The sequence below is a fragment of the Juglans microcarpa x Juglans regia genome, chromosome 1D (assembly GCF_004785595.1).
Source record: "Juglans microcarpa x Juglans regia isolate MS1-56 chromosome 1D, Jm3101_v1.0, whole genome shotgun sequence".
NCBI lineage: Eukaryota > Viridiplantae > Streptophyta > Magnoliopsida > Fagales > Juglandaceae > Juglans > Juglans microcarpa x Juglans regia.
In genome coordinates, this window is record NC_054594.1 from 14,739,196 (window position 1) to 14,752,262 (window position 13,067).

At 39.2% G+C, this 13,067-nt stretch overlaps 1 protein-coding gene and 1 long non-coding RNA gene across 2 annotated transcripts; both read right to left on the bottom strand.

Annotated features, from left to right (window-relative positions):
* Positions 1-4,590: 4,590 nt before the first annotated feature.
* LOC121267917 lies at positions 4,591-5,917 on the bottom strand. Its single transcript, XR_005941093.1, has 2 exons — positions 5,495-5,917; positions 4,591-4,942 (listed from the first exon to the last, which is right to left on the bottom strand). It is a non-coding gene; the product is annotated as an uncharacterized LOC121267917 (long non-coding RNA).
* A 2,656-nt stretch (positions 5,918-8,573) lies between these two features.
* Positions 8,574-12,248, bottom strand: LOC121268157 (protein FAR1-RELATED SEQUENCE 5-like). The gene is made up of 2 exons (XM_041172291.1): positions 11,997-12,248; positions 8,574-10,805 (listed from the first exon to the last, which is right to left on the bottom strand). The coding sequence occupies exon 2, from the start codon at positions 10,757-10,759 to the stop codon at positions 8,831-8,833; it is 1,929 nt and encodes a 642-aa protein (XP_041028225.1). The 5' UTR covers positions 10,760-10,805; positions 11,997-12,248; the 3' UTR covers positions 8,574-8,830.
* Between the last annotated feature and the right edge of the window lie 819 nt (positions 12,249-13,067).

Consider the following 13,067-nt stretch of genomic DNA (forward strand, 5'->3'; position numbering starts at 1 on the left):
TCGCAAGCATCACCTTGAACGTCGGCCTTCGTGGCGTTCGCGAGCATCACCTCGCGGCGCTCGTGACAGCGTCAGTCCGTTGGATCCACGAAGGCGTCGGCTCAAGCTCATCTTTCGTGCATTTACATCAGTTTGTTTTCTTTGAAAATACGTACAATAGATACATCTTATAGTCATCCATTCGCATGCGTACAATTAATAACTTTGGGTGCGTAAAAAGGGGCTTTCATGGAGGGGCCGTACGTACATATACGTTTGAAAGCTTGGCATCTTCTTTCGTAAACATTTTCTTAAAGAGAAGAGCTTTTCATTTTCGTTTCGTAATTTCTAGAAAACTCCAGAAGGGCATGAACGTAATACTTACCTGGACTCCATGCTACTTTCATACCATGTAGTCCATTCATGCGCGTGTCAGCTGGCAACCTACATGCATACATCATCTTAACGCCATTCTCTATCTAATGCATAAGCAACTTAAACTATAAATAGAACTACGCTATACTTGGAACACTCTCATTCTATCCCGTGCATTTACGTGCCCTTTTCTATGTTAAAACCTTCGGGGACTCATTGCGGTCACCGCATCTTCCAACTCAGGTCTTACGTCGAGTGCTCATTCACTAAAGTGAACCCATGATTCACCTTAAGACACTAAGACCTCTGTCTCATTCATCTCATTAACCACGTTCTGACGCATGACTCAGACCAACTAAGTCACGCATCCCTTCCTTAGACAGTACACTCGTCACTATCTTCATGCATTTAGCCCATACTAATCCTCATTCTCATCCATACAAGACACACGGTTTTACGCCAACTCTGAGGCTTAAGTACCGTGTAACTATGTTTAGGACAGATTACTCATTACATATGGTGAACCCGTCCGGCACATGTGTCTCACCAGATTACACATGTACCTTACCCCTTTATCACCTAAGATCAACATATAACATGTTGATCACTTGCTCGGAGGGACAAGGGTCATACTCCGATACCAACATTCTCTTAACCCGGCCAGCACGACTCTTCATGCTAGCCGTCCCTTCGACAGTTCATCCCAACACTTAACATGACAAGGCTCCATTCACCATTACGCCTTATGTCACGTCACATAGCTCGAGACTACTCTCAAGCTACACCGTGACCTTGTCACGTCACCTGATATCCTGTTACGTCATTTCTACACCAACTTCTAACTCATCACGAGTACGGTTCCTCACGTACTCCCGTCACATCGTGACATCTCGTCACGTTCCCGTTACGCCATTTCTACAATAACTCTTCACCCATCGTAAGCCTGACTATCAGGAACCATGTCACTTCGTGACATTGCCCAGTCATGCTTCCGCTGCCTACTCTTACACTTATTCTACTACTACACCTATACTTTCAGTCGTAAGTCAATTACAGTGACACTTGTCACCTCAGACTACAGGCTACGCCATAACTACTTCGGGACATTGTTCCACAATTCCCGACATTATTCACTACATTCCACGCCCATCAACTGTACAACCATCCTTATCTTTGTGACACGTCACACGGAGTGTCACTGCCTCATGGAGTACACTCCACATATACTCCCTTTACATATGCCACATCACCACTATGGCATACCTGCCTTATAGTGCGTCACTCCACCACATGGAGTACATTCTGCATGTACTCCCTTTATACACACCACGCCACATCACCATTATGGCATATCCGCCACATGGTGCATTACTCCACCATATGGAGTACATTCCACATGTACTCCCTTCATACACATCACGCCACATCACCATTATAGCATATCCGCCACATGGTGCATTACTCCACCATATGGAGTATACTTCACATGTACTCCATTCACACGCCATGCCATACAGAGTACACTTTACGTATACTCTTTCTAATCCACAATACGCCAGGAGAGTATATTTCTACATACACTCTCTTTATCTCACACTACACCACACACAAAGTACACTCAACGTGTACTATTCCCATTCCACAATATGCCAGGAGAGTATATTTTATATATACTCTCTTTATCTCACAATACGCCACACATAGAGTACACTCAGCGTGTACTCTTCTCATTCCACACACCACGACATCCATACAGCACATGCCCCACAACTACACTGCACAGCACAACCACGCCATCATTACAACACAAACTCCACAATCATACTTCATCGCATACTCCACAACACTTCACAAATACACCCAACACTTCACATACACGGCACATCACATCACCATACTACACAGATATGCCCAACACTTCACATACACAGCACATCACATCACCACACTACACAGATATGCCCAACGATACATCACATCACCACATTACACAGATATACCCAACACTTCACATACACGGTACATCACATCACCACACTACACAGATATGCCCAACACTTCATAGCGCACTACATAGCACATCTCAATACAACCCAGTCATTCCTCTAATACTAACAGCACAGTCCACAACCTAATCAACTAATCAATATCTAACATAATTGACGAGGGATAGAGAGTTATACCATCGATGGGATAACATGTGCGTTGCTCGCTGATCGTCATAGCCGATGAAGTTGGAGAGGTCGTACGTGGCGGCTAACCCACCTACGTTAACTATTTGGGCATTTGGATAGCTAAGTGTGGTCTTGGAAGGGCTCATGATGGTGGCTATGAAGGGCGGTACACAGTGTACCTAACTGTGTACAGTGGTGGTCAGTCACACGAAGTGACTGTCCATCATGTGCAGTGATTACCCACCACGTAAAGTGGTGGTTTGACCCTAGGGCTCGGCTAAGGGAGGTGTGGTGGAACTCGTGGTGGCGTTGAGGTGGCGCCACGGTGGCTCACGGCGGCGGATCTGGCTGCACAGTGGGTGAGAGGCCGTGGGAGAGTGAGAGAGAGTGTGCGTGCATGGGTGATAGATCGGGGCCGTGGGTGGTTGATATAGCTTGGTGGTGGCCTGAGGAGGCTGATGATGGTGGTTACCCACCGTGGGTGGCGGTGCACGGCGGTGGAGGAGTGCAAGGCCTTGCGCTTGAGGGAGAGGAAGCCGTGGGTGAGAGAGAAGCTACTGGCCATGGTTCACGTGGAGGAGGAAAGGGGAGGTAAGGGGAGGTTCATGGTGGCCGTGGGTGGCCGTGGGAGTCGCACACGACGACGCTAGAGGTCGCTCACGGTGAAGCCGTGCGTGGGTCTCTTGTGTGTGTGTGCTACAGGGATGGTGGCTGCATGGGAGGTATTGGTTTTGCTAGAGGGTGGTGGCCGGTGGCAGAGGAAGCTGCCGTGGGAGTGGTGGCGCCGTTGGGCAGCGCATGGTGGCACTACGTGCATCATGGCCATTCAGGCTTTGCACTTCCAGTAGAGAGGAAGAGAGAGTGTATGCCAGCCAAATAATTTGTACCGAGGACCCTTTTTACGGCATCACTAACTTCTCTATTACATCGGAAGAAGCGGGATTTCTTTGGACTGAGGCCGTGGTTATGGATATTATGTACTGTCGTCAACCAAAGCACACCATCTTGCCTTAAGGCATTAATCTTTGCCTTACATTCAGTTTTTCCTGTCGGACGTGGGTTGGCAACATTTAACGTCCTATTCCGAGCCTTCCCACCGCGGGCACAAGTAAGTGTGACATATCTAACAGACTCATCTTCTCCCCTCTTGGTCCGCTTTGTCATCACCCCAAATCCGCATTTCTTACCATATTGCTTATAATAACTTAATAAATCTTCAAATGAATTAAATTTCATTCCCGACTTTGGCTCCTCAATTGTATCATCATTATCCACTTGGACATTCTGAGATTTCTCAGCACTGCCATCACCAAGTTCTGTAGGACTTGATCTATCCTTAGTACACTCTTCAGCTCTAGGAGATCCACATGGCGCTTCAGTTTCCCCACCATCAGGTCCATTATCATCTGAACCAACTATTCTGCTTGTGGCGGAGCTTGTATTGTTGATAGGAGTCAGAAGTTCCATGATATGTTGAAATGGATAACTAGCATTCTGCAATAAACACAAAAAGTCTGCAATTAAACTCCTACAAAGAAGCCAACTTATTTTTTTTATAGGTGCATAGAAGCCAACTTATTAAGAATAAATCCTGATCAGTTATCACCACCTGTCTGTTGATTGGATATTGGTTGCCAACCGGATATGGTAGAAAAGTCGGTGACCACGTAGGCACTAGTCCAAAGTAACCAGGCATGTAATTTGAGATGTTTGGACTTGTTGATGGTATGGCCTAACATGTTATTAGATAAAGTTATTAATGTATTTTGAAAATAAATATCGACTCAACAATACCAATGTTATTGATATATTAAATCATATAACATACATACCTCGGATGGGGAATTTGAGTTAGATAATGTCTGCGTAGTTGGCTGTTCTTTCCCGTTTCTCATTCTGAAAATTAGTATAAACTATCAAGACAGCCAATTAACACTTCAGTAGGTGGGTTTTTATAGCTGGGAAAAAAATAAACTATCATGTAGAAACAACTAAAATGCCATTCAAGCAATTAAAATGCCAAGTGAAAGGACAGTTCGTAGCATAATATATTGAGTATCAAATGGTCCCATCATCACTATTTAATTATAACATCTTACAATTATTAATTACATAATACTAGATTAATGTAAATGCATGCATACCCAATCAGGTAGGCTTGAGCTTCAACTATAAGCATGACTAGAAAAAATAAAACTTACACTGCAAAATTCAACTTCTAATTGTCCACATGAAGTTAATTCATCTTCTAGACACAAACTGAAGCGGCAATCTTTGTGTCTGGGAAAGGGGACCGTTATCTCCACATTCTATAAATCTGACTGTTCAAACGGGACACGAACAAACAAATGTCCGTGCAGGGTGACAACAGCAGATGTTTGATGTGGATCAATTCTGGAAGGGAAGCTAACATCCTGGGAAAGAGAACTACTACAGTCAGGTATGCTTCGATAAAGAGCCTCACGTCTATACAAAGATTTTTTTATAAATACATAAATCAGAATTCCTTGAACTCCTCCTAAGCACATCATTAGCTCGAAAGCATTTACATCCAGTCCAAACTAAACCAAAAAAAGTGGTATAAGAAAAGGGGTTTCATGTAGCATCAGCTTACATTCATTATTTACATGAATACTTTTAAGCCAAAAGAAATCATCCACTCTATTAAGCAAAGAATTTGAGATCCTCTCCACTGTCTAGCCCAATTGAATGGTCTAAAGCAAAGAGAGATAGATAGATATAACATTAAATATTCAAGTGGGGTTCAGAGTATCCCTAAAATCATTTACGGGCAACATTAAATACTGTAGGGCTCGCATGATGGGGCTATCTCTCTTTAGAATTGGGCCATTTGATTTAGTCAGGCAATTGGAGAAGATCTTTATTATGTAGAGTTACATGGACGCACTGCAGCAAAGCAACACTGAACAGTACATACAACTAAACATAAGAAATCCTTTACAAACCTTTTTAAAAGGTGTTACTCCCCAAGGATTATCCAGTTGCGCTGGTTGACGGGATATAACCAAGCATCCAGCTGGATTGGACTGAACATGCACCTTCATTGGTAGAAGAAGATTCTAATCAACATTTAAAAAAAGGGAATATAACAAGCATCAAAAGCAGGTTTCAATAAGCATTAGTGGTGGGTTACCTACATCCTAGAATTGATGTCAAGATTTCTATTTTGCCAATTTAGATTGATTGAGACCCACCAAAAAACAATCAAATCTGACCAAGAAAATTAAATACCATATGACAGTAGATATTCTGCTGAGTCAAAAAATACAAAGAGGGGGTTGGGTTCATCCCAAACAGCTGTTTTGCAGCTTAGAATTGTTTCATAAACTCAAGGACTAAAAGATAGAACTTCATTATAGACTAGGTTTGCTTGATCTCTGGCTCAAACTTCATGCTCAAGTTTTGGATCCAGCTCGAGACAAATTTACTCAGGTTCTCATAGACTACTTAGCACCATGTGCAGGCCTCACTTTCCTTTCACTTCTGCTCTGTTGTTGTATACATATGTCCTTGATAAAATATTCAGATATTTTTTTTGAGCCATTTAGTTTCAATAGCTGGTTGAATTTGGTTCTTCACCACCAATGGTTGAATTTGATAATATATTAATTATCAAATGAGAACTACCTTTTTCAATAGCTAATGAATGAATGAATTTCCAATACCCATTAAAATACTAAAAATGCAAAACAAAAAGAATTTAGAAGACACACTAAAAAAAAAAGCATAAACAATATCTGCAAATCTATTATTACTTGTCATAGGCGACCTTTCAAAGTACACATCTATGAAAAATTGGATATTAAACTACACCTATTACATGCTTGACTTCTACTGCACAAGATTACTACTACTACTGCTGCTGTTTGCATTACGGACCAAAAAAGACCCAACAGCTCAAAACCCACCATTAAGCACAGATTTTTCACATACAAATAAAAAGGACAAGAGCAACCCAAAGAGAACGGCAGATGAAGACCTCAACCCAAAGAAAACTAAAACCCAACAACAAACAGATGAAGATCTCTTACCCAAAAATGCAGATGAAAGAATAGACTTCAAATCCAGAAGAGAAGACCGCAAGAGAAGACCGTGGGAGGGATCGAAGACCGCGTGCAGCTCTGATCTAGTTTGGGGCTCTGGTTTTTTCAAACGAAAATGAAATGAATTCCCTCCTCCCGCGTAAGTAATTTTTCTGGGTTTTTTTTTTTTTTTTTTTTATATATTTTTAGGCCGCGGCGGGGTTACCACCCGGTGGTATGTAGCAGTATTGTTTAAAAAAAGTTCACGCTAGCTAGCTATACCGCTTGTTATAAATTTCTTTTTTTTTTTTTTTAATTTTTTTATGTATTTTCTTAACATTCTTAATTATTAAAAAATATATATAATTTTATTAATAATCATTTCCTTAATTATAAAATAAAAATTAAAATAAATAAACAATAAAATTGAGCGGTAAATTTGCATTTTCCTTAAAAAAGCAAAATGGAACTTTGGCCCTGCTTTTCCCCTCATTTGAAATCCTAACCTTACAAAACATCACTTGCTGCTCGGCTCCCTTCCCTCCCTCCCTCCCTCCCGTGATATCAGTGACAATCGATCCCCTACCTCCCGTCCAAGCGACAGAGTTACCAATTCGTAGAATCGGTGAGCAGATCTGGACCTCCAACAAGTGATATTCGCTTCTTCCCTTTGTGTGTATGTTTATTCTTCTTTATTTCTTGGTGGTGGTTTCGTTGGCTATGAAAATTGTGATATTTCTCTGTTTTGGAGCATATATATACTTCTAGCAAAAAAACCACTTCTCCAGTATTCTGATTGTGTGCAATATTATACGTTATTTTAAATCTGTTAGTGTATTACAATGAATCTATTTGTAGTAAGACTGTTATCGTATTCCATTAACTATAATACTGTTTGTTTATGAATAGTAATGTATGAGTCATGTAGTAGCAATAACTCAAGCTCAAAAAAGTCGAGAGTTGAATACCCAATATGTTATTGTGGTATTAAATCATATTAAAGAACTGTCCATGCACCTAAAAAAAAAAAAAGAACTGTCCATGTTAAGGAAAATGAAGGACGGTGGTTTTTTGGATGCTAAAACTATATGGTGAAAAATTATCTTCTTGCCCCTATTTCATTTGTGTTTATTGTCTTGTATGCTAATATGCATCATGTCAATTTTGCAGGCTCGGCATCAGGAATGGATATATAAATCACTCGACATCGACTAAAAACTGAAGTTGAAAGGCGCAAGAGAAAACTTGAGAAGACTAGTTACGAAATTAGACTAGTTACTAGTTACTAGTTACTAGTTACATACTTACAATTTCACTGCAATGGGTTTTTTTTTTTTTTTGATTACTTATATCCACTTGTTGGTTCGAAAGAAAATGTTACTAATTTAATGCTATAATAAAATTAGGAAACTAGTCTTTGATGTGTAAAATATTTAAGTTCTGTATGGGCATTAGTTTGTAGTCAAGATTCGGGAGTAATTGATTCAATGAGATGCTTTTTTTATCATCTATCCATTGATGCTATGATATTTTCATGTTCAAGTAGTTGGATTCTTTGTGGAGGCAAATTCCATGTTTCATTTCCTGTATGTTTTGCTATACCTTATTTAGTTCTTTTTCGGAGCTTCACTCTCACAATACATAGCTCCTGCATTGGTATGTAAAGATGCTGCAGATTTGGGTGTTTTTCTTATTACAGATTTGCAGGTATTAAAACCCCATGATTCTAACAATTACTGATTCTAAAAAGTACTCACTTGGAACTCATATAAGGTTAACATAATAATATAAAAAAATAATATTTTAACAATATTTTATTTAACTTTTAACTTTCATCTAAAACCATCTTATTACATCTTATCTCACTATCCAAACAATCCAATATGACATACATTTGGAGAAAGTATATAACTAGTAGTATTCTCGTTGAACCATCAAAATAAACCTGTACAAGTATATTTTGCGTCCACAACCTAAAAATGACTCATTTAGAAAGGGAAAAAAAAAAACGTCATCCATTCTCCAGAAAAAGCGTCATAAAAATGACTCATGCTAGTGTTATCATGTACAAACACCTTTAACAAAAATTATTTACAAAAGCATTCATTGTCTTTCCAACAACGCCTATCATCAATTTCAACTACTAAAACACAAACATCACCAAAATATTGCATTAATGGAACTAGCTGCTCCAAGCATGATGTCCACATCAATCTCCACCAAAACATAGCAATCTCTGCCAAAACATAGTCATCTCCATCAATGGAACTCTAGCTTCAACTGCTCTAGCTGACTAATTAATTTCACACAACTACTCTCGGTCTTTGCAGCATTCGAACACAATTCATAGAAGCAATTTTGAATTCTATCGTATCTTTGTCCCTCGGGATTGCTAGTTGCCTCATAACTACTTTTGACAAAGTTGTATTTTCGTTTTATATCCTTCCTCCACCGATCCAAAATGTATTTTGATGGTACTGTACTCTTGCCTAATTGAGTCAGGATACGAAGAGCGTGTCTACATAATATGCCCCGAAACTCAAACAACTTGCAACTGCAATTAACCTCTAGGAGATCTTCATCTAGTTTGACAATGTAGTTTGCACGTTTTATTAATTCATCACTCACTTGAACCTCATCGGCAACTATGTACGTATATTTTCCACCCTCGCATTCCAAAAGCGATGTAGTCAAATATAAGAATCCTCGCAATTCGTCTTGCACTTCTTTAAATTTGGCAATTGTGTATGCTTTTTGAAATTGCTTCTCAAGAGGATAGTGACTGATGCATGGAATCTCAGCGTTAAATGAATTGAAGTCAGCAATAGCCTCATTCTCTACCTTTCTCCTAAGGGCTGAATCATACTGATCAATAAATTGTTTCAGAGTGGTCTTGGAGTTAACGTAATTATCGAAAAATGCATTAATGCCTTCACTCCGTTGTGCAATTGACATTCCAGCCCAAAATGTGTCTCTAACGTAGGTCGGCACCCAAAAACGCCTATCACTATATAGTGATCCCAACCATGCATTCTCATGAAGATCATAGGTATTGAGCAAATCGCACCAACATTCTTCAAACTCCTGCTCACTAAAAGAGTCATACACGCACTTCTGTAGAGTACTCTTGATCTCTTCATATCGAGAATGTGATCCAAATTTCTTAGGAAACTTTTTCATTATGTGCCACAAGCAAAAGCGATGCCTAGACGTTGGAAACACTCTCGAAATTGCAAGTTGTATTGCCTTGTCTTGGTCTGTAATGATTGCATTTGGTGGTTGGTCATTCATACAGTTCAACCATGACTCAAACAACCACTCAAAAGTGCGTGTGTCCTCATTGGATATCAATCCACACCCAAATAACATTGGCTGGCCATGATGGTTCACACCCACAAACGGTGCAAAAGGCATATTGTAGGCATTAGTCAGGTATGTTGTGTCAAATGTAATCACATCCCTAAATGATTGATACGCTGCTCTACTTCGGGCATCTGCCCAAAACACATTCTTTAACCTCAGATCATCATCCACGTCCATTTCATAGTAAAAATCTGAATTTTTTTTTTGCATTTGTTGAAAGTAGTTACATAGAGCTTCAACACCTCCAATCCCGAGGCGAAGTTGTCGTTCTTTGTCAATATAGTTTCGACACTCCTCCACAAATGGCACATTCTTGTACCCCCCGGCTTCAACAACTAGAGACTTGAAGGTTTTTTTCATTCGTATTCCTGCCTCATCATTTGTTTTAAATCTCTTAGACACTCGAGCATCAACCTTCTTAAAGCATCTGAAATGTCTTGCCTTTTCCGGACTACAAACATGTGTGTGATCTAAGTTTACTTTAGATAGGGTATATCCACCTTCATCATTCAGTGTCGCATTAATCCTAGCCATACACCCTATCTTCTCTGTTTGCCTTGGCTTGAGAACATTGGCAGCCTTACTCTTTGATGTGCCTTGTCGCGCACATACTAAGGTAAACCATCTGACATTCCCATCATCTCCCTGTTTAGAATTCCTTTTACATACCCCAAACCCCTTCTGCTTACCATACTTCATATAGTAAGACCAAACTTCTTCTGCAGATGAAAATGTCATTCCAACCTTAGGTTCTTCAATAGTTTCATTGTTATCTTGCTCATTATCAACCCCTACCTCATCATACTGATTATTCGAGAGGTCCATCTCGGAATCTATTGCAAGTCTAGCCTTTGAACTGTGTAAGAAGAACCTATCACTCAAAACAAAGTCAAAGTCACCAATAATTTCAACTTCAAAGCATTTATGTGTTGAAGAAATAAATGATAAAAAAGGCATGCACACACATACACATACACACACACAGATATATATATATATATAAAATTGACCTATACAAAATTTTGGATGCCATTAGTTGTTTCGTCTCGTACTTTTAGCTGTGGTGAACTAATCATGAGGGGTAGTTGGCAATTAGGGAAGCAGAGTTAATTACGTACAAGAAAAAAGCACATTGAATGCAGCTTGCTTACCTCTAGCAGCTTTTCTCTTCAAAAACTGATCTAAAGTTGAATATTAATGGAGACCATGTTCAAAGTTGTTTACTGACATTGGGGCAACAAAATCCTCAAAACGCCAATTTTGTGGGCTCTTCTTTTTCTTTCTGTTAATTAGCTCATAATTCACTTTGAACAAACCGAGCATGTTTACAATTGGGTTGATATTGAAAGAACCTGAGTATGAGTATGACCAGCTGTGTGAATGAGTATTCTAGTGCATGAGTATGCAGACCTAAGTATTCTTTCGACTTTCTGTAAAGACCCATGTACATGGTGGTCTTAAGTCCTCTAGTGCAAAACATTAATCTTGTAGCTAGGTTATCCCTACATACATACATGTACATATATATATCAATCAAACTTTATTATTCTTTCTCTTTTCTAATCAATTAAAATCTCACCAACAAGTTGACTGACACCCTATTGTGTTACAAAGTGTTGGCGTCTGATTTTCAAATCTCAACAGAGACAATAACTTCTGTCACTAAAATGACACCACCACCATTAGATAAACCAAAAAAAAAAAAAAAAAAGAACTGTGGTCCATAAACGTTTGGTGCAGCTGCAAAGGGAGTAACAGAAGTGTCTCTGCACACAAAAATGTAACTCAAGGAATTCGTGTTCAAAGAATTTATAAATCAATCAATTCGTGTTCAATCAAAAGACTCAAAGCATCAACATTCCCAAGGAGATTAAAAAATGTAAACAAAAAAGGGTCCTGCTACAGGGACCTACAGGGACCGATAGCGTTCGTGTTCAATCAAGGAATTTCTAACTGCCCGATTTCGTGTTCAACTTGGAATTTCTAAATAAAAAAATTCGTGTTCAACTTAGAATTTCTAAATAAAAAATATAAACAAAAAATGGAGGAAAAGAATATCTACCGCTCGGATTCGTGAGGGGAGCGAGGGAGGAGGCAGGGGAGCCGGCTGGGAACGAAGATCTTCGCGGGAAATGAAGTTCTGCCGCGCAGAATAAGGATGGCTGGCGCCGGACTCACTGATAGTGACGGAGGGAGGGAAGAGGGAGAGGGTTTAGGGTTAGGGTTACGTACAGATTGGGGGTGTCCGTGTATCGGGCACTGCCATCAGATCATACCATTTTCGTATTTTTCATTTTGTTTTAGGGCTTGTTTGTAAACAAATTTCATTTTAAAACTCTTCTTTTATCTGTCTCATTTTCTTTTTAAATATTATTTAAATATAAATATTTTTAAATTAATCATTAATATTTTCTTAAATTTTTAAAAAGAAAAAACAAAATTTTTTAAAGAAATAATATATTTTAATAATATTTTATTTTATAATATTTTTTATTTAAAATTTTATAAAATATTTTATTATTATTTCACTATTTTATTATTATTTTATTCCTATTTATAAAAATTCTACTCTACTCCTAACATGTCCTTAATGTGAAAGGAGTTATACTACACAACCACCCACTGTTCACCCAACCTCCGCACTCCAGCCAACATGGATTTCTTTTTTTTTTTTTTGAAAAAAAAAAAGAAAACGTGCGTTTTGTCCATAAGGGCATTTCAATTTGGATTTCCCCCCCACATTCGCTTTCTTCTTCACTTCTTCAGAAGGATTCCCCCGCGTTCTCTCCTCCACTCCCCCAGCTCGTGTCCTTCCTCACCCTCTGCCCGCCCCGTATCACTTCGGAACTGTGTTGAGTCATCAACTCCAGCACCGTGTAACAAATAATCTCCCCTTGGTTCACCATTTCCGTACGGCTTCTCCAGCTTCATCATTTCCGCACGGCTTCAGTCCTCGGTATTGTAGCTGCCGAGAGCCACCGTATGTCGTCTTAGAATGGTAAGAAATTAAAAAAAAATGATTTTTATTTTTCTCTTTTGGTTGTTTGATCTGTGTTTTGTGGAGTTTTTGGGTTGTTGATGTTGTATGTATGCCACTGATTTTTTGGTTGTGATAACATCTGAAATGAGCCGA